General features: G+C 33.6%; 1 protein-coding gene across 1 annotated transcript; it reads right to left on the bottom strand.

The window, feature by feature from the left end:
• Positions 1 to 466: 466 nt before the first annotated feature.
• On the bottom strand, positions 467 to 10,619 carry LOC128221037 (collagen alpha-2(IV) chain-like). Its single transcript, XM_052929478.1, has 2 exons — positions 10,550 to 10,619; positions 467 to 1,797 (listed from the first exon to the last, which is right to left on the bottom strand). The coding sequence occupies exons 1-2, from the start codon at positions 10,617 to 10,619 to the stop codon at positions 467 to 469; spliced, it is 1,401 nt and encodes a 466-aa protein (XP_052785438.1).
• Positions 10,620 to 23,093: the final 12,474 nt, after the last annotated feature.

Here is a 23,093-nt window from a genome sequence, read left to right as displayed (position 1 = left end):
AACGCATTTGAATCAAAATACGTAGAGTACGACAACTATGTTGGCTTTCGGTAAAATAAGGGTGTCTACAACTTTTGTCAACAATTATTCCTGCAAAACTGAACGCCCTTTCACTTGGCAAAGACGATGCATGTATTGAAAGATACATTCTGACCAATACTGCCGATTGGCGTATAGGGTTTGTTTTTCTTTCCACGATTTCCTCCCTTTCCTGTACATAGCGACAATCGATAATGGTTTGTCGCCGACCTCGGACGCAAATAATCGTCCTCGACTTGATCTATCATTGTTTAATCCCTATCGAGTAGAATATTTGTGAAAGTGCCATGTTGATTACTTGCACGCAAGATTAATCCCCATCAAACACATTTGTTTCTCTCGGTGGCAGCTTGCTAAGCTTTCTTCTCCATGCATTACATATTGTATAAAAAATAACTTGATGCCATTTTATTAACCGTATTGTACATCAACAATCCTTGATGTCTATGTTTGGGTAGCCGCCTATGTTTGGGTAGCCGCCTATGTTTGGGTAGCCGCCTATGTTTGGGTAGCCGCCTATGTTTGGGTAGCCGCCTATGTTTGGGTAGCCGCCTATGTTTGGGTAGCCGCCTATGTTTGGGTAGCCGCCTATGTTTGGGTAGCCGCCTATGTTTGGGTAACCGCCTATGTTTGGGTAACCGCCTATGTTTGGGTAACCGCCTATGTTTGGGTAGCCGCCTTTGTTTGGGTAGCCGCCTATGTTTGGGTAACCGCCTATGTTTGGGTAGCCGCCTATGTTTGGGTAGCCGCCTATGTTTGGGTAGCCGCCTATGTTTGGGTAGCCGCCTATGTTTGGGTAGCCGCCTATGTTTGGGTAGCCGCCTATGTTTGGGTAGCCGCCTATGTTTGGGTAGCCGCCTATGTTTGGGTAGCCGCCTATGTTTGGGTAGCCGCCTATGTTTGGGTAACCGCCTATGTTTGGGTAACCGCCTATGTTTGGGTAACCGCCTATGTTTGGGTAACCGCCTATGTTTGGGTAGCCGCCTTTGTTTGGGTAACCGCCTATGTTTGGGTAGCCGCCTATGTTTGGGTAGCCGCCTATGTTTGGGTAGCCGCCTATGTTTGGGTAACCGCCTATGTTTGGGTAACCGCCTATGTTTGGGTAACCGCCTATGTTTGGGTAGCCGCCTTTGTTTGGGTAGCCGCCTATGTTTGGGTAGCCGCCTTTGTTTGGGTAGCCGCCTATGTTTGGGTAGCCGCCTATGTTTGGGTAACCGCCTATGTTTGGGTAGCCGCCTATGTTTGGGTAGCCGCCTTTGTTTGGGTAGCCGCCTATGTTTGGGTAACCGCCTATGTTTGGGTAACCGCCTATGTTTGGGTAGCCGCCTATGTTTGGGTAGCCGCCTATGTTTGGGTAGCCGCCTATGTTTGGGTAACCGCCTATGTTTGGGTAGCCGCCTATGTTTGGGTAGCCGCCTATGTTTGGGTAGCCGCCTATGTTTGGGTAGCCGCCTATGTTTGGGTAGCCGCCTATGTTTGGGTAACCGCCTATGTTTGGGTAACCGCCTATGTTTGGGTAGCCGCCTATGTTTGGGTAGCCGCCTATGTTTGGGTAGCCGCCTATGTTTGGGTAGCCGCCTATGTTTGGGTAACCGCCTATGTTTGGGTAACCGCCTATGTTTGGGTAACCGCCTATGTTTGGGTAGCCGCCTTTGTTTGGGTAGCCGCCTATGTTTGGGTAGCCGCCTTTGTTTGGGTAGCCGCCTATGTTTGGGTAGCCGCCTATCTTTGGGTAACCGCCTATGTTTGGGTAACCGCCTTACAACGGTGAGGGAAATAACAGTAATGTATATTAATGTATAAAATGTATGTTTTTATTCCAAACTTAAAAAATGATTAAAAACATGCATGATCTTGATCGTTGCATTTTCGTGGGCCAATCGAGGATTTTTCACTTTTTCCCATTCATTAACTTTACGTAGATCGAGTTTGAAGTTTGCGTCAAAATCTAATTTCATAGAGTATATTTCAGACAGTCATTTTTTTCACCAGGGCGTTCTTGTTTCACTAGTGTCAGTAGTAAAAGGGAACATTTACTTGAGTGTTCGTATTTTTGTGTGGGCCAATGACAATCGATGGTTTTCATTTTTTGTGCATTAATTTCTGAAGAATACACCAAAACATATCTACCATTTTTAATTTGTAGTAAAAATCTTCTTTACAATCCCGTTTTTCACACTATTATTTTCACTTTCACAGCGAAATGGCATAAATTATAGACCAATGTTTTGTTTTAAATAATTTCTCAGAACTCGATAAAAGGTTTAAAGAAAACAATAGCAGACTAGTTACACCTGTATACCTTTATGCCAAGAAACGGACTCGAGCGGGATTTTATAAGCGTCAGTTTTTGTTACAATCGAGCTTAAATAAATTGGATTTAACTTATATCTTAACAAATATTATTTTACACATACTACGATTTTCGCCTTAAGCGTTTTGTCAGCACTTTCAATTCCAAAGGCTCTACTAAATGTTCTACTGAGTTTATTTACCAGAAGTAACAAATGTCTTAACATTTTAATTATTTCTTTGCTGCCTGATTGTGTAAATTGCAATCATGGGAAAGTTCAGGGAACCTGTTTATCATAAATATCAAGGTGTTAACCAAGGTTGTTGTCCCCAAATGCGTGACTTACAAACAAAATGTAATGTATTTCTTCAGTAGTCATATTGAATACAACTATAATTATAAAACTAATAATAAACTGTGACCCGCTTGGTAGCAATTACTATTTTTCTTATTACAAATCAGTAGTATTTAACCGTAATATTGTTCGGATTTTAATATGGTTACATACCACTGATTTGTTATGATTAAAAACATCAGTCGCTTACTAGGAGGTAACACTATCTCAATAAAAGTAAAAGGCTCGGTAGAAGAAAAGAGACTAAAACTAACAACGTGGTACAAAACCTTTATTCGACTATCTTTATAGCAACAAGAAAACTACACATAGAATAGTAATCGATGCGGATAATTTCTACCAAATATACGAATATGTGCAAGCTTGAGTTTAACATTTCACTGTAAAAAGGAGTAATTTTACTAATTAAAGCAGTAAATTATACTTCCTTAAGAACTACTTTCAAAATTAGTAAAATGTACTAGCAGGGTACCAAATCTAGTATTATAGTGGAATTTACTGGAAGATGAAAATATTACTTCTTTAAAGTAAATTTGGTTTACAATTAGATTGTCATAGTGCAATAAGATTCTGTATCAATGAAGCCTCCATTAAGGGCGTACATCTAATACAACATTTACCTCAAGAACAAATACCAGAACGATTATCAAAAATGAATGTAAAGACAGTGATTGTTACAATTCTCATGTCGGTATCATTCCGTCCAAAGCATTTTGAGAGCAGGTGAATAATCGGCATATTCTTGTTTATGAATTTGTAACAAACTCTCGTCATTAAATTAAACCTGAGCCATATTGGCAGGTTCATAAATATTTAAGGTACTTAAGGTGTAGACGTACTAGGAATGTACCGAAGTCAGTTGCAACACAATAAGTAAAAACTATTTTACTACACACGTCCCTTCATTTTCTACTCTACACAGTACAATTTGCTACTTATAGTTTCATTGTTCGAGTCATTCCCTGTCCCATTGGTCTTGCCATTGTTGTGCATTTTCTGGGTGTGGGCGTCTTGTCCAAGCCCAAGCGTTGTAAGCCGCTCATAAGTTCACATCTGTTCAAACAGAGGCATTTCCAAAAGATTCGATATACCGGAGAACGTTCAAAAGGAGATAAATAGCGTATTCAACCATTTCGCGTCTAGAATTCTGATGCTGTCAATAAATGTAAAACTTAACAGCCAGATGAATCATTCTTACGTTTACCTTAGTTTATGTCATTTATCTCGTATGTGAACAAGAACTAAATATCACTTGCTGTTAACAGTATTTCGAGGAAATAGTATTGACATGGACGGTACTTGGGCAAAGTTATTTGCTTTTCATTGAAATATCGGGGGCAAAGATATAAAATCGGAATACCTCATTATTGATTGCATGATATTGATTGAAAACTACGTAATTGAATTATTGGTCTGAACCTTTCCAATGAAAATGTTTTATACCTACTAATTGATTTTGTTTGTAAGTGGTCACTAGAACGTTTTTCATTCACACATTCCAATTGCGATTATAGCAATGTAGAATATGGTCGCCAAAGCACTGCTTGAACGTAATAAATCAGATTGTCAAACGCTTTCCGAGTTAATGTCTTGAGAAAACTTTAAGTAACTATCAGCGTTTGGAGCTATGAATGGATCATCAAATACATTAGAGGCACTTATTTATTCTTTGCATCTCTTTATCCGTGATGTCAAACAGATATCTCCATAATATAGTTATTGGGTGTAATTTCTTGCATATAGAACACATCTCAGCTCTCAATATCTTTGATAGAAGCGCGAAATTGTTTCCTTACCGGTTTTCATTCGTAAAGATAAGATATATAAATTTCGAAATCAAAGTGTCTTTAATCAATTACCGTTTATAAATGCAAGACGACCGTTCTTGCAATAGTTGCAACAGCCAAGGTGTTCCATTGTATGTATTTGTTAATATCGTTAGTATTAAGGCATATAAATGTTCATATTCTATAACCCTTTCGAATGCCACCTAACCACTTGTGGATCACCAGCCATCATTGATTCATATTCATATATTTGCACCTGGAATACCGTATATTAATAACGCTCAACACATACAACTAGGTTTACTTCGATAGCTTGCCAGCAACGCCAATGCCAAGAGCTGTTTGACTACAATGTATGTACACGGAGTACTTAAACTGTTTTGTTATGATATAATTAGATAATAATTGTAACTAGTAACACATGAAGGTGTAAAATAACACCGCTGAGGTAAATCATAACTCAAAAAAAAACTTTAGGGAACTAATAGTCTGAAAAAAATGATGGTAAAAACGGTACAAAACAGTACCAAAAATAATACTCATCAATACTGTTCGTAACAAAACAATGAAGACAAGTCATGTCTCAATGGTCAAATTTCACGGCAGAATTACCATGTCGTCAAAGGAATTGGACAACTAAGGTACAGACAAGAACATGGCTAAACTTAAAGTTCCTTCTTACACATGAAATTTAATGGAAATTACAGCACAGCTGACGTTCATATTTTTTAACATTTCATAGACAACTCAACTAGAAATGTGTATGCATCCTTTGAGATTCAATGCAGTGACAACCTGAGGACCAAACGTTGAATAGTGCAAATTTCATGAACATGTGAAACCAAGCCATTTAAGAGTGTAAATGAACTTTGTTGTAATTCAAGCAATTCCAACAACCTCCTTATACAGAAGAAATTTTAAGAGAAGGTAAAAAATCGACAATATTTCGTCTGAATTGTTTTTTTATTTATTTTCAAGACATTTCCATATACTGGGATAAGGTCGTTCGTAGATAAGTAACGGGAATCGACCATTTTGCGTCTATAACTCTGAAATTGTCAATAAAGGACAGCATACACAGATGCATACTTCGAACGTTTGCTTTCATAATTAAAATAAGATTTGTTACGGATGGTTTTGCCCGATGAATAAACTAATAATAAGAACAGTTATTGAAATAATGTTTGATAAATGACCTCGTTCTTTAAAATATGTAAACACATTTACAACGGTGAAGTTATTATTTATTATGCGGCGTAAGTTTCACATAGAAAATTGAAAAAAAAAATGTGTTTAATTTTGTTTGATATTAGGGTACGACTGTTTTCGCTGAGATTAAACTTAAGTTATGACATACTAGGATAGTTACGTCATTAATTATGTACAGCTCACTTACAACAATGACGTCATTTCATCTATAATGCGATGATATTTTGATTAAGTGTAAAGAGATCGTTACTAAATAGCTTATTTAAGAAAACATATTAAAATAATTGCTTTTGTTGGTCATACATTAGTATTGAATAGAGCGTTTGTATTTCTGGGGCGGTATTCAATGTGCATCTAGTGTCAAATTATACAGTATTACGTTAAAGATTCAGTCTCTGTATAGTATATTTATTTATACACAGTTGGATATGCTGAATCATTATGATATAATATAAAAATATACTGATATATAATTAAGACTAATATTGCACATTACCTCTGATGCGTCACTGTTGTCAAAAGTAAAATATATTGCCTCGACTTAAAACAGTAACTTTTGTGGAAAACGTAATTTTTATGACCTTTGCTTTGCTATATTTCATGATCTATATTTGTGTGTTAAGAGTCTGTTTAACATTTATTTGGAAAGAATGTTTCTTATTCATTGCAGTGTTTACACCAGTTAGCTCGCAATGTATGAAGTATAATATAAAGGAACATTTTTGGACACTAAAATGCCAAACAAAATCACAGATCTTTATTTCTGGATATGCATTTCATCTGTGTTTCTTTCATGTTTTCTAACACAATCTACAAAATCAAATATGTTTATTCATGAAATAAACAGATATCATAATATTTACGTTTTATTCAAAAATACAATGCAAACAAAATCCAAACATTTTGGAATGTATAAACAATATTATTTAAAGGCATCCTTTTATCCGAGTCTGTTTCCATGTCCGTTATAAACACTGATTTATTTAGAAAATAAAATAAAATAATCGGACAGATAAGTAGTAACACAATACCTATACACTGTAAATAATATGCAGTAAAACCATTTGGCTATACGACAAAAAGCAAAAACAGAATAATGTTCAATTACTAAAGCCTTAAGCTTATTTCATGCTTTTCCGTAGATTATTGTAATATAATGGGGGATTATATCTCGATAAAATTACCATTTGAAACAGCGAGTTTATCGAAATATAATTTCACTGTTTTTTTTTTTTATTTTCAGATTTACCCGTTTTTATTCTAAAAATATTAACACAAATGCTTACAATGCCGGGAAGAAAATGCCATGAACTTGGTTGATATTTCTCGCACTTTCCTTTTTACATATCAATTAAATTATGGTTTTTTGTTAAGTTATAAGAATGCATTAAGAAGAAAATAGGTTTGTTTCAGTGTATGATTTTAATAAGGACAGTGTTATACCACATAACATTAATTTGTAACATAATGTGAGATTAACGATTCCAATAACAAACAGGCAAGATGCACTACATGGTATTTAATAGGGATGCAAACGAATGGCAAAATTGATATTCGAATATTCGTTAATTCTTTCGATCGAATATTCGAATATTCGATTACCAATATGAATGTATAAGAAATGTAGTAAACAACTTTTATTGTTTGCTTTAGTAATAGCCGGGGCATTTTAACCCTTCTTCGTTGTAGCCGGTATCCGCGAAGGACCCGGATTTTTCCAAACATTGGCAATGAAATTCCCCATTTACAAAAATATCGAACAAAAGCAATAGCCACTGAAAAAGGCGAAGATCGTAAATGCCTGGTTGAATGTCATAATGCACCAACGGGTCGTTCTGTAGGACGAGCGGCCTCGTTCTGGGATTGACATCTACTAAATATAACTATGAAAACACCAAACCTACTCGGAAATTAGATAAATAATAAAACGAAAATAACCCTGAATATTGACCCATCTATTGTATAACAATGACCTAAATTGCTATTCTATACAGTTACATTTCAAAGCACGAATGTTATATCGAAACATGGAAAACAGCATATAACTAGCACATGTCATCCATATCATTACGGCGATTTGAGCAATACTGCACAGCTTAATTGACAGCCATGACACCACTTTGGTTGCCGATTCCGTTTATTATCCAATAATGGTCATTAGAATTTACCGAAAATAATTGAAAGTTGTTTGATGCCACTTGTCTTATAGCCAGTTTTTGTAAAATTACGGGTACTGTTTATAGTCTCCGACTATGTGTCCCTAATTAACATATGACGCGTGTACCGGTATAGTGTCATCACGTCACGCCTCTGGCAATTAGAGGCCAATCGTTGTAAAAACAAGACATGCTAATATATACAACAGCACAGATGTAGGAAAAAGGTTTATTATTATATTTATCAAACAAAAAGCATCGAATATTCGAATACCAATTTTGACATTCGAATATTAAACGTTCGATCGAATATTCGAATATTCGAATATTCGTTTGCATCCCTAGTATTTAACAATTATGATATAAGGCCATCACCAGATGGTTTTGCATCAATCTTAATAAATTACCAGAACTTTCTTGATGTTTAACAGAATTACATTTTTTAACCATTCTGATATAAATCGAGTAAGATCATCTTAAATAGTAAAAACGTTACATGTACTGCGCAGGACATTTTATGTACCGGGTTCGTATGGTGCTATCATTCGAGACAGTTATTATTCTGTATGATAAACTCTTAAAGGGTTCTTCAATAATTGACAAAACATGGGTCTATCAACTTAAGTGTTGTCCGTATTACAATGTAGTTAAAATGAAATTGTGAACAACTGAACACCGAAATGTTTTATTTATTATGTTTTATAATTAGTTAACAAAGATGGGTTAACATAATAGTCATGCTAATAATGACTCTTTATTTAATAAATCAATGTTATCTACAGGGACAAGTTCAGACCCGATGTTCTTTTTAAAGGGCCAAACAGACACGAAACAAGGGATAAATCACAACAGTTACAATGCCGAAACTTGGATAGTTCATCATGGACTTCTCATACTTAGAAGAAACATAGCATTCTCATACGAATATACCAGTTTATATAATGCTTTCTGATGGTTTATAGAGATATATCAGTGAAACAAAAGTGTTTCAAACATTGAAAAACATTATGATATTTTTCACTGTTTTGAAAGTATAGCCCGGACTCAATTCCAAATTAAACGTCAGCGCGGAATGGCTGTGACACAATTATAACGACGTCATTTCCTAAATGACGTGACGTTCGCATTCAAGTTGGCGCGTTTTTTTCTGGATAACAACATTTCACCGTTATCTTCTAATAATATCCTTTTTAGAAATATGATTAAAGAAAACAAAAGTGTTTCAAACATTGAAAAACATTATGATATTTTTCACTGTTTTGAAAGTATAGCCCGGACTCAATTCCAAATTAAACGTCAGCGCGGAATGGCTGTGACACAATTATAACGACGTCATTTCCTAAATGACGTGACGTTCGCATTCAAGTTGGCGCGTTTTTTCTGGATAACAACATTTCACCGTTATCTTCTAATAATATCCTTTTTAGAAATATGATTAAAGAAAACAATGTCCATTCATTGCAAGATCCCGATATGTATTTCACCTCGTAAACACAAGAAGTAAATATATCACTCGCGGCTACGCCACCCATAGCTTTTGGTGCTTACGAGGTAAAATATATAACGATCTTACACTGAAAAAAAACAATTATCCTATATATCACGACGAGTACTGTGGATCAAGTACGGTCGAATTAGGTTCAAAGCTGTCTTAGGCCCGACAATTTAATATGAACGGTTTTGGCAAAGTACAAACATTCCCAAAAGACACAATTTATAACACAATCGGGAGGGCACTTTAACAGATATTATGGACAAATAACGCTAACAACTCTCACAGCATTTAGTAATTGACACTTTCCCGTAAAATACCACATACGAGATTATGGTACGAACACACGTATTAGTAAAGAACACCAGGCGCTTTGAGTGTCGACTATCCACACCGTTGCTGATATAGTTGTTTGCCCCACACGTGCTCTGAACGATCCAATTGCTATACAAGCTTTATGCGGATAAAAGAAGTAAACTATTCTTATTAAGGCATTTGAATGATACATATTAATTTTTACACCTAAATAATTTTCACCTTTATGTTAGCACATCTGAACCAAAAGGCACTACTAAATGTGTATGCTTCACAAGTATTTATTAACCAGAGTTACAATAACTCGTTTTTGCTTGATTGTTCAAATTGCAATTATAACAATTTTTACCTTTATGTTAGCACATCTGAACCAAGGGGGGGGGGGGCACTAAATGCGTATGCTTCACAAGTATTTATTAACCAGAGTTACAATAACTCGTTTTTGCTTGATTGTGCAAATTGCAATTATGGCTGTTAATAAAGGTCAACAGTGTTAACAAGGCTGTTGCCCTAGATGCAGGGTTTACAAAATGATATTAAATGATACTATACAGAATTAATGATCCAGTGTAACCCGCATTGTTAGGATAGATATTTCGTCATTAAGAATCAGTAGGACGTAACCTATTCTGATGGTTACATACTTCTGATTGGTTATGGTTAGAACATGCAATCGCTGACAAGCGGATCACACTACCATACGTAAAAGTATCTCGATAAAGGAAACAAACTAAAAACATACACGGTGGTAAAACGCCATTACATGTCTAGCTTTATCCACAACAACAGCACGAAGAACAGTAAACCATGCGAATAAATCCGGACAAACAGTTATCTGGACGTATACGGTGAGTGTCAACATGGACCTTCCTGAGAGTAACATTTTGCGGTCATTGCTCATACCTTTGACAATGACAAATTGTTGTGATCTGGGATGATGGTTTACCTCGTTTGCATCTTCTGGGGTGACCATCTTTTCCCAGCCCAAGCATGGCAAGACATTTTGTTTAAACCGCTCAAACCAAAAACTTTGTAAAGTGCTTTCGCATATAAAACACCTGAAAGATTTTCCCAAAACTGGAGAAAGTTCAAAAAAGAAAATAACGGATTCGAACTTTTCACGTCTAGACAACTGATTCTGTCAATAAAGTTCAACCTGCACAGACAGATGAATTATTCTAACGTCTACTCTCATTTCATTTCGCCCGTATGTAAACAAGAGCAGAATATTACATGCTGTTAACAGTATTTCAGAGATAAAGGATTTGTTTGCCATAAAAATGACGGGGTATAAATTTCGGATTTCGTCTTATGAAATTATTGATCGAGTGTTATTGCTTGCAAGCCATTTAATTGAATTTTTGGTAGAGCTTTGCTGCTACGTTACATATTTGTACAAAAAGATCACAATCGATATTTCTGATATAACACTTCTCATGCAATATCTTATATGTTCAAACACAAAACATAAAACCATTTTCTCAACGGGTTTATCATGGGTATTTTAATTGAACTTTGTATACACAAATATGCGGAGCTTATTTGATAAACTAGCTGATTTTGCGTGTAAGTGATCTCTTGAACGTATTCAATTCATACATTTCTTGCAATTTTATTAATGCAAAACATGTTCGTCTAAGCACTGTGTGAACGTTATGCTTTAGAATGTCAAACTCTTTCAGAGGTAATGTCTTGGGAAAACTTTAACTACATCAGCGTAAAGAGCTATGCATGGATCGTCAAACACATTCGAGGCAATTATTAATTTCTTTGCTCTCTGTGATGTGACTCTTTCTCTGTGATGTCCAACAAATATCTCCATAACCAAGTTATTGGGTGTTATTTCTTGCATATCAAACATATTTCAGTTCTCCTTATCTTTGATAAAAGCGCAAAATTGTTCTGTTACCGTTTTTCATTTGTAAAGATAAGATATAAATGACAAAATTAAAATGTTTTTATTTATTAACCGTTGATAAATGCAAGAAGATTGTTCATTTTATAATTGCAACAACCAAGGTGTTAAAAATGATGCCCCTAGTGATATATTAATCTAGAAATCGACATACCGGTTCTTATTAGTTTATCATGTTATAATTCTATGCTAATAATCAGCCGTGGGTAGCCGGTATAATATCTTATTTTAATACAAAATATCTTCCTTAAGTTTAGTAGTATTTGAGCATATTTTTTTCACATTTTACAATTTTCGAGCATTGTTAAAAATATAATGTGCCGTCTCTATTTTTATATATTTATATTCAATTGTATATATTTGTTGGTATTGTGTTTTTTCATCATGGGCCGTATTGCTTATTGGATTTGAATTTTATATTATGTTCATATTAAGGCATTCGACCGAAACATGAGCTAGTCACTCTGGTCCGACATCGACCCTTTTTAATTGGAGACACAATATAAATTTAATAAATAATAAAAGGAAAATGTTTGCTGATAACAAATTTGTAAAATAATTGGCAAAAACTACATTATAGATACTGCATTTTTTCATTTTAAAAATTATACGTGAATGACCTATTTTTTTAACTTTTCATAAATGCTTGTTTATTTAACCATTTTCGATATAATTTTTCATACTCTATAACCCTTTCAAATCATCAGGCATCAACAATTCCCGTCACATCGAATACCGTAAATATATTATGTTTCACATATTCAACTTCATTAACGTCAATAGATCGGCAGGGATGCCAATTCCAAGACCTGTTTGACTAGAATGCATGTACAAAAAGTGGCAGAAATCTGGATACATGTAGTGAATTGGTGTTTCTTTGAAATGTTTAGGTAATATCTTGTAACAAGTAAAACAAGTAAAAGATGAATGTTAAAAGTTAGAGGGAAAACTTTCCTGCATAAAACAATAACTTGTAGAAGAAACTATATGACACTAATAGTCTATATGAAACAGATATAACGGTAAAAAAGAAAGTCAGTGGAATTCAGCGGCAACAAATAATCATCAAAACTGTTAATAGTAAAACAACGAAGCCAAATCAAGTCTACAAACTCATAGGTCTAATTTCACGACACAATTACCATATAGTCTGATGAAATAAAAAAGTACGACCAAGAACATTGATAAATTCGTGTTGCTACTTACCCATGCAAGTGTAGAGGGTAAATACAATTTGTTGTAATTCAAGATTTTCCAACACCCTCCGAATACAGAAGAAATATCGCAAGGAGGTAAATAACACATTGGACCTTCGAGAATAGTCTTGATTTAAGAACGTTCATATACTTGAGTCAGTTCGTTCGTTCGTAGATAATTAACGGAATCGACCATTTTGCGTCTAGAACTCTGTAATTTTCAATACAGCCCAACACATACTGTCAGATAAATTATTCGAACGTTTGCTTTCATGTCATCTCCCGTGTATGTAAACACAAGAACAAATATCATTTGCTGTAAAACGTACGCCAAAGATGTATATTTATTGACTTGGACGAAGCTGGGCAAAATGATTTGTTTTGTTATTGAAAGGACAGGGTCGAAAAGGCACAATTTGTTTCTTGTCTCACAACATCATTGATTGAAAGATGTTTTGCAGGTAAAAGAAAAATAACAGAACATGTTACAGATAACATAAAAGTAAATAACTATAGCCTTGGAATAGTTAGTTACAGGGATAGTATGCTTTAGCTATTAAATATGTATACTGATGGACGAAAACGCTAGTGACAAGTATATGACAAAAGTTGTAGGAAATGCAGACGGCAATATATAGTTCATAATGAGTTGTTGGAAAAATGTGTCTTTCAGCCTCTCGTTATAATATTAAAATTAAACTTGATTGACAAAATTCGGTGCAAATGACAATATGCCAATAGCTGTGTTGTGCTTTTTCATTAAACATATTTTAAAGTAAGGCTACTCCATTTCAACAAAGTTTATAAAAAAATGGTATTCCAGATGACCTTTGTGTCTATTTCATCCTTTTTCTGTGTAACATATGTCTTAACAGGATTGAAAAATTATTCGAAATATTATAAGTAACGGGCTTAGTAGATGACCCGATAATGCGATATACGAGGTTCAGGAAACCATATCAGGTGAGATATGACGCAATTTTGGTACGATTTAATTTAGTGACCAAATTTAGTGTTGGACCAATGTCGTTGCGTCATTAATGGTTGACGTGACATAATAGTTTATTCTAATTAATCATATTCGCATATTTGCGCTTGCGTCGGCTTCCTTTAACCGCATCGGGTAGTACGTTAGATGTCATGCATATGGATCTGTAAGAGTATTAAGATTTGAAAGATAACAAAGATGAAGTCAATAACTCTGTTTACTCATACAAAATTCAGTCAAAACAGCTTATTTATTCTCAGCAGAACCGGCATCAAACCGAAGTAACTATCAGCTATCATAAATTGGCATCGCATAACACGATAACCTGTCCCGAAGCTAATATTTTGCTCCAGATTGTATTTTACATCAAATATTAATTGTCATTGTGTGTCGTCTTTCAATATGATTAGACCTCTTCCATTTATAAAGATTTGCAAGTCGCATTGTTGCTTTTTTTGCGAAAATGGCGTCTTGACAAATATATACGCAATGAATGATAAGTTCATATCTCATTTTAGAAAAAAATGGTAGTAGAACGTCAGAAGGTGCGAAGCTTCCTAAATGCGTATTACGTGCGCATAACAATCTTCACCTTTTGGCCTTAGACAGGGTACATAGCAGCACTAGTCTTGAAGAATTTGGATGCAAAAAGACTGTAACAAAAACACGCGCAATTATTTGATGCCATGAACATGCATATTTGTCTTTGAGTCATCAGTAAGGAGTAATTGATGCTAATATATGCCTACTGGAAGGCAGAAACATATTCATAATTTCTGGAATATGACGACTAATTAACACAATTGGATGAATTATTATTTCAAATCAAACATTAAAAATATTTTTTTTATAACCTAAAGTTTTTTGCCAGTTAACGCGTTTTATGTTTTTCCACGTGGAGTGGTATAGATAAATTTCGTTTAACGCCCAAGTTTTAATATAATGAGAAATTATATCCAATGATTCTAAATCTTTGATACATTAATACGGAAGTTGACGGTGGTGGGTCTTGAACTAAGCCAAGAGAACCAGTGCTTGTACGTTTGGTCGTGAATAGTACGAGATATTTCTTGTCTATTGTCATCCTCTTGGCTCTCACCATTCTCTGCACTTCTACTCGCTCTTTATTAACCCATCGCCCTCTACACTTCCTTTTAACCATTTTCCCAGCTCACTCCCAACTTTCCATATCGTTCCTTTTACACTTCTTTCTTTTTCTCGCTTCTCACTTTACCTTCTTCTCTTCTCTGACTCTCCTCTCTACCATTCTCACAATTCTCTCTCTATTCAAACCGCTTGTACCCCCTCTTAATCGACCCATCCCCTCTATTCATTTCCCTACAAACATTTATTCACTTTACAGCTTTCCCTTTCTTCCTTTTACACCTTATTATTTTCCTCTCCTCTCACATTTCCTCCTCATATTCTCTAACTTTCCTCTCTCTCTTTCTCTCTTATCTCTCTTTAGTAATTTCTTTTTACTCCCCATTCAGTATCCTTTAGTTTCACCTTCTCTCATTTCCTTCATCTCTGCTTTGACTTATCCCTTTAAAATCTCTGTTTCTTAATATATGAATTATAAAGTGTTGAAAGAAAGCTATAATTTTAGAAAATAAAGCAAAATTAAAGACTGTTCAATTTTGGGTTAACTACTCTAATTTCTGGTTTGTGCAGCTTTTTTTCAAACATGTATGCCTATACTTTTGCAGGCATCTGGGTATTTTACGTGAAAGAACCTAGGCTCCTGTGGTTGTCAGTCAATTTTAGTTGTTAATTGAACAAATTACACCTAAACAAACTTTGAAAATGAACAAGTAGTTATGAAAATAAAAGAACCAATATGTTGCCATTTGTGACCTTCAACAGATTTAGTATAACTGAAGCAACGCCTTTGATCCTTCATTTAAACGGCCTTCCAGTATCGCGTCTATTTATCTACCAAGAGTTCTGGATAAAACATCAATAAACGCATCCATTTTCACTTGTCTCATTCGATTTAGGAGGAGACTAACGATATAATTTCAGCTGCAATTTAAGTGGCACAAGTATAGAAAACGTGTAGCTCTGGAAACAGATATTCGACAAAAAGTAGCAAGTGTTATTACGTCTCATTTAGAACCGTAAGAACTTATTTGAACACCATCTGCCTCCACTGTCTCTGGATACAGAGGCGACACACATAATAAAAGCAAATTATGCAAACGAATTTACAGACAAAACAACCTAATCATTACATGCTTAGAGACATGTTCACGCTGCCAGCGTTCGTTTAAACCGAACCAATTTAATACTGTTTGGTCTAATATATGATGCCGCTTGCGCGTCCGATAAAAAAAATATCACAAAAATGAAAGCTGTCTGTGAGTGCTGGTCTTTACATGAACCATGTATCGCATCCGCTATGTCTGGCTGTATGATCTTGATCTTTTTGGAAAATATCTCCATATAAAGTTGTACTGGATATTATATTATCTTATTGAACACAAAACAGATAAAAGGAAAGTGTTTGACAGCCATTATAGTTAAGTATTTTACTCGTTAAGTACACGATGATATACATTTTAGCTGTATCATAACAAAGAAGGTCGAGGGCCAACGAACATATAGGCTCTATCCCTCAAATAGCAATACTGTTGAAATCTGATTCCTGGTGACCTCATCTAATTTTGTTATCAATTGCTTGCTGATTACTTACATGAATTTACCAAATCTTTGTTATAGCTAGTATATATTCAGACTGAAAACGACCGTTGTTGCATTATATCAAGAAAACAAAGCTAGTTTGTGATAGTTTATAATTTTAAGTCCTTTATTTATATTATTTTTTACATATCATAAACTTTTCAAATGATTTCAAACTTATATCGGGTCACTAGACATACACAACTAACATACTTGTGTTTCAGGAACCTTAATACCTAATCTGCATGCGCATGCAATCGATCCAATTGTTGCATATTCACCCTATTTACTTATTCTTAACCCGGCGAGAAAAAAAAAACGACACAAACAATTTTTGCAGATATTTTAATTGTAACCGTTCCCAACTGTAACGAATAAAGTACTATCTCAGTATTTTTCTGTTCAATTTATTAGTGACAAATAGGTTGATAATTAGATCAGAAGTATATCCCGAATATAACAAGCGACTCCTAAATACACATCTACTCCTACAGTACAAAATATTTATCCAACATATTATCTAACAATTGATTTTGATACTGTGTTGTTTTTTCTTGAAAAATATTATCGTTTCGTCCATGTATTAGTCTCTAGTAGACAAATACAATGTTTATTTCGAATATGACATCTCACAAATATGAATGTTGTAGATGTTTTATTCCAATAATTAACGAAAACTGTAATTCATACGTGTATGTCTGTTATTAATTATTGTTTAAAGGATACCTTGAGCATAGCTAGAATTATAAATACAGAAAAATATAGACTGTGGTAATTTTCCGATGGTGGTAATCTTCTACGCGGCCCTAGACGTATGTTTTGTTAAATAACTGTTAACCAGCAAGCGACATTGACTTTAATTGTCGACCCGTGTTGAATCAGTATGACAAGTGTTATTTAGTACGCCAGAGTGGAGTAGGCACCAATACAATTATTCGTACGTTATGAGAATATCGTGTGAAAGTTGGTTCAACCTCACGTATCTATATATTGATTATCCCTTTCATTATTGTAAGTACATTTCTTAAACTGTGTTCACATACATTTGTGAAGAGTTGAACAGAACATAATCTTTAATTGACTTAAAGATGCAAATACTTATAGCCAAATACATATATGCATTTACGAACTTATTATGATATAAAATATGAATCAAAGTACTGAAAGTACTGCGGGAAGATAATATGTTTATAAATATAAAATTTATGACTTTCGTTGTTCTTCAATATTTTATTCACACCCTTGAAGCAATCTAATACTTTTCTGCATGTTTTTACGCTTATTATGTAATAATCTTAAGGACTACATTGGTACTAAGTATATGAATGATATATATGTTATGTATATTAAATAGTTTGTATTTATCTTGAAAAACATATAATGTTTATTATTTCTTTGTTTATTTTTGTTAAGGTGCTTCCTATCTTTCATCAAATATATTCACTTTGTATTTCATCCGATTGATAGTTTTGTTGTGTATAGTTTAATAATGAAATGTACTCTTTGGGCAACACGACAAAGGACAGTGCCAACTTGACAGAAGTCTTATTCAGTACTTTGAGTAAGTCATTCTTCAAACATAATATCGAAAGGGCGCACCCTAATCAACACTTAAAGGATAATCCTCGTCTTGATTATCTTTTTGACAATATCATTTTTTTATATAAATAAGCCTAGTTTATCATTTCTATGCGTACTAATCTGTGCAAATGCTGATTATAGAACTAAACAGAATGAGATTTATTAGACCTAAACTTCCCTTTTTATTATACGCCTTCCTTGATTTTCGACGGTTGAAATTCCATAATCTATGGATATTTTGTCCCAAATACAATTCATCCAAAATCATACAACAATTTTGAAAGAAATAAACACCAAGACTGAGCAATATTTAGTAAATTCAATATCTTAAACATTTACAGACTAATATCATTTAAATGAACAAGTTTATGCCAATATTGTTATATTTTTTCTTTGCGTACAGCATCTAATTTCAATGTTTTCTCTGTTCAACGTAAGCTACAGCATAGATGATTGTAAACATGTCAAACAAAAGTAATTGTTTTGAAAGTGAACTGAAATAAAACTTTCTATACAGAACTCTGAACGTTCACATCTTTACGTCAGTATCTTCAAAATCATTGGATCAAATTATTGCAAATGTCTTTTCCAATAAATATTTTCTTCTTCGCTTGTTGATATCCCTTTCAAATACATAGTCCTGTACTTCTAATGAGGCTGTTCATTCACAAATAAAACCAAATGATATACGCGTGTCCGTTATGTAAAGAGATGTGTTTTATATTTTATGTCCATTAAAATATTTTTGTGCATACTTTATCGGACACACTGTGCCGACGGAGTCAAATTAATGTATCCGATGTACAAATAAGCTTGTCATTTGATCAAACAATTGGCGGCAATCATGAATAATGTGACATTTTGATGCTTGGGTCCATATATTATATGCAAAATAAATGACCGAAAGTATAAATAAATACAGATAAAGTTATCGCAGAATGTATTCTATTCCTTTTTAAACCAAAATCGATTCTGAAATGACTGATATTGCAATCTTTTATGGCCAAAACATCTCGTCTGCAAAAAAAAATTTTTGGTGGCATACTATTAACATATTCTTTCTCTATATCTTGTCATAGACATAGAGGATATTTGTTTATTTCAGTGTTAGATCGTATTTTATTTCACAGAAAAACATTTTTTCACGAGTGGCAAAGCCACGAATGAATATGTAGTTTTTCTATGATCACGAGTGAAATTAAATACGATCTTACATTGAAATAAACGAATTTTCTTTGTTTTTTTGTTTTTTTTTATTGATTTCTGAATTACCCCCTTTTTTGCAAAGGGTGGTTTTTACGCCGCTACCCGTGGGGCGCCCCTCATGCAAAATTTTAGCTGTCAACTTTTCTATTTTCGGTTTGCTGAGAAATAGTTCTCTGATATTCATTATTATAGCTTATTATTTGCTCGTTTTTTTAGTGCAAAGTTTTAATGAACAGTAAACAATGAAGTTTTATAAGTGCACATATGTTCCAAAAAATAATAAAAGCACTTTTTTTTAAGGATGGGCATAAATACGTAACCAAATTACAACACCGCTATTTAATGAATGAAAATCTGGAAGGTCAAACGTGTTAGCAAAACAAATGCGGATACTCATTGGATTTTAAACATTATTCTTAGTTTAAGACTGCATGTATTTCATAGTAAAATTAATATTCAGTCATCTTACTGTCAGAGATCAATCTGTTTCGCTTGAAAAAAGGTTTGTTGACAAATTTTGAGGTGTGGGTTGGGTAAAAATATCGAATTATCTGTAAATTGTTCAGTGAATTTTACAGGAAGCTCATTTTACGTACTACAAATTACGGCAAACAGTTCAAAATATATTTGAACGATGATATAAAATTATATTTATGTTCGAATGTTTGTTTATGTCTGTAATTTGTTTGGTATGAAAGCAAATGTTCAAACATTCAGCTTCAAAGATTAGGAAAATGTTTGAAAAACGGGATAACCGGTAATAAACGGTAAGTTGTTAATTTCCAAATATATATTTATTTAAATTTATAAAGCAATTCTTTATTATTATTTTTTTTTAAAATTGACAACATTTACTGGTTCAAAGTACAGTGTTCTGTTTTGATTAAGGCAAGTAACTACAAAGGAATTTAAAAGTAGTTCTGAAAGTTGATATTTTCGCTCCTTATTTTGCAGGGAAAATATCGAATTAATGTTTTTACTGTTGTTATTTCACTGTTTAAACCCCATATTTCATCGTAAAGCATGAAAGAAAATGGACATATTTTATATTCGGTCCACTTTCACTGAAAGCACACTCGTAGGCAATTGGACTCTCCTAAATCAACGAGTTCCTTCTTTACTAGCACAACGGAAATAACTGACAATTGATCCTCGCTGCATATTAAACACGATGAGCGGTCATTTCTGTATGAGTTTTATTTATGTACGTGTGATTTCTTGAATAGTCATTAAAGAAAGTTATTATTTTTCTGAAACGAGCGATTGTGTTTTGGAAAATAGCAATAGTATACATCTATCAGGCTTTCCTTTAACAATATTATGTGTGTGAAAACGCTGATGCATAGCTATACAGTTATGGTTATTTGGGTTATAGCCAAAACTGTTGTTTCGAGTTGCGGGAATGACATCGATAATGTTCCCCGACACCAAGGGACAGCAGGACTGAATCCCAACTAACCAACTAACAAGTTAATTACTTGATTAAAAGTTTATCAAAATCTAAAAAGGAAAAAGCTGTTGTTGTTTTTTACCTTTATTTGAACAAAGAATTTAAATCATTTAAAAAAGTTAATGCTGTGCCGTCGAAAAATAAATTTTGAAAATGCCAGTCATGTCAACCCAAGACAAACTGATAGTTTTCATGTAAAACAGCACAAAAACATATTTGTATATATAGAACGAATCAGGTAATATTTCCTATTATTTTATGCTTTTCGATGGAATATGGATTACTATCAGTAAAATAACAACAGTGAAAATATCGAACTGATCTTTTCACTGTAACCTAAGAAGTGAAAATATCAACTTTCAGAACTACTTTTACAATCCATTATAGTAACTTGCTCATAATCAAAACTTAACACGTCAGATTTGAATCAGAAAATGTTGCCAAAACTTATGATTTGATAGTAAAAAGGTGGTATAAGTTAAAATAAAGATATATTGGAATAAAAAAAAACTTACCGTTTATTGAAAAAAGGTAATCCTGTATTTCAAACATTTTCTTGACCTTCGAAGCTAAATGTTCGAACATTTGCTTTCATGCCAAATAAATTACAGACGAAAACAACTGTTCGAAAATAAATTGATGAAATATCCTTTTTCAACTGGTTGTCGTTATAAAAAGTAAATATTGACTTCCCGAAAAAATCACACAACAATTAACGGAAAAACTGATAATTTTTACCCCATCCATGCTTGAAAATTTGTCTACAAAAAAGTATGGATTTTACCATATACACGGAAAATGACCTGCTTCAAGCGAAACAAACTGGTCTCTGGCAGTGAGGGATGACTCGTGTATCTTGAAACAAACTCTAAAAACTAAGATTTTTTTTCTATCCAATGATTATCCGCAATTGTTTAGTAAACATTTTATTTAACTCGTGATCATAGAAAAACTATATTTTTAAGATATGTTTTCTATGACACTCGTGACTTAAAATACGATCTTACACTAAAAAATCAACGATTATCCTCTAGTTGTTGCCTTTATAAAAAACCCTCAAATTATTAGAAAACCGCCTGGTTTTTAAAGAACAACAACAACGTGCTCGTTTGTTTGCTATATTTATATAAAACATGTATATATATATATATATATATATATATATATATATATATATATATATATATATATATATATATATATACGTATAGTGATATTGCGATTAACGACTCTGCTTCCGAAACGTTGTTGAATTCCATGTATTTTATTCGCTAAAAGTCTCTTTTTTAGTTCAATAACTCAATGCCTTGTACACAGACGGATGAGTAAAATAATATCTTTCGATGTATTTTCTTCGTAAAAGATTGAAACATGGACATATCCATATGCAATGGAATTACGACATAAAAAATACAATATTAAACGTTTAATACGAGTTCGGTAATTCTCACCCGTTTAAATTTTTAATTCAAAATCAATACTCGACTTTCAAGAGATATCTACCATTCTTGCTTAAGTACTCAAATAATTTAGTTTTGAATTCATACAGGAATTATTTCATATCCATAACAGTACGATTAACGCATATAGGGGCGAATCTTTGTCACTTAATTCTTTTTTACACAATTAAAACATATATTTCGAGAACGTTTTTTTCAAACACTTTTGACCCAAATGCAATTTTAATTTACAATGTAAAAGACGTGACTTGGTAGACACTTGTTTGTAACAAAAACTCAGAGATGTATGATGTAATTTTATATACGATTAGTATATAGAAGTAATTGGACGATCTAGTCTAAAAAGCAATAATGGATTTCATTTCAAGTAAGACCATTTATAATTTGGTCCCCAATAACAACTAGCATATGAAAATCAGTGGAGTCATTGCAAAGACATATCCATGAACTTGTCTCCTTACAATGAGTTTCATGGTCAATGACACTATTGGGAGATCTTAAATAGTTATATTCATAATAGCGTTTGAACACAACGAAAGGAAGAACACCAATTGATAAAAAGAGATTCTTAAAGGTCAGTGACAATAAGGGGAGCACTCAAATAGTTCATTATTACATTTGAAAACGACAGGAATGACAAAATTAATAACAAGCAAACGCATGAACTTTGACATTTGTTTTGATAACTAAAACACAGAATCTCGGACGTTTATTGGAGTCTCTTTTCCCAAATTGCATTTTCTTTGCATGCTCAGCAAGTTAAAGATGTTTCATTTCCCTGTTCAATCATTCATGACAATTCAGGGCAAATGTCGTTACAAAAAAGGTAATGAAATAAAATGAGCAATCTCAGCAAATTTCTCTCAGGAGCATAAAGAAATAATTCTATCTTTTTTATCCAATTTTAGCTGGATATTTTCTTCATTACAAGGCTTTTACAATAGAAAGCTACACTCGAAAATCATTTTG

The sequence above is a fragment of the Mya arenaria genome, chromosome 1 (assembly GCF_026914265.1).
Source record: "Mya arenaria isolate MELC-2E11 chromosome 1, ASM2691426v1".
NCBI classification, from domain to species: Eukaryota; Metazoa; Mollusca; class Bivalvia; order Myida; family Myidae; genus Mya; species Mya arenaria.
The sequence above is the reverse complement of the archived record's forward strand: the minus strand, read 5'-3'. Positions and strand labels throughout refer to the sequence as shown.

Excerpts from the sequence above, each read along its gene's own strand:
- LOC128221037 (XM_052929478.1), bottom strand. The coding sequence starts at position 10,619 with ATGGTCACCCCAGAAGATGCAAACGAGGTAAACCATCATCCCAGATCA. Across the intron at positions 1,798-10,549 it reads ACAATTTGTCATTGTCAAAG|GCGGTTACCCAAACATAGGC; the intron begins GTATGAGCAATG and ends CACCGTTGTAAG.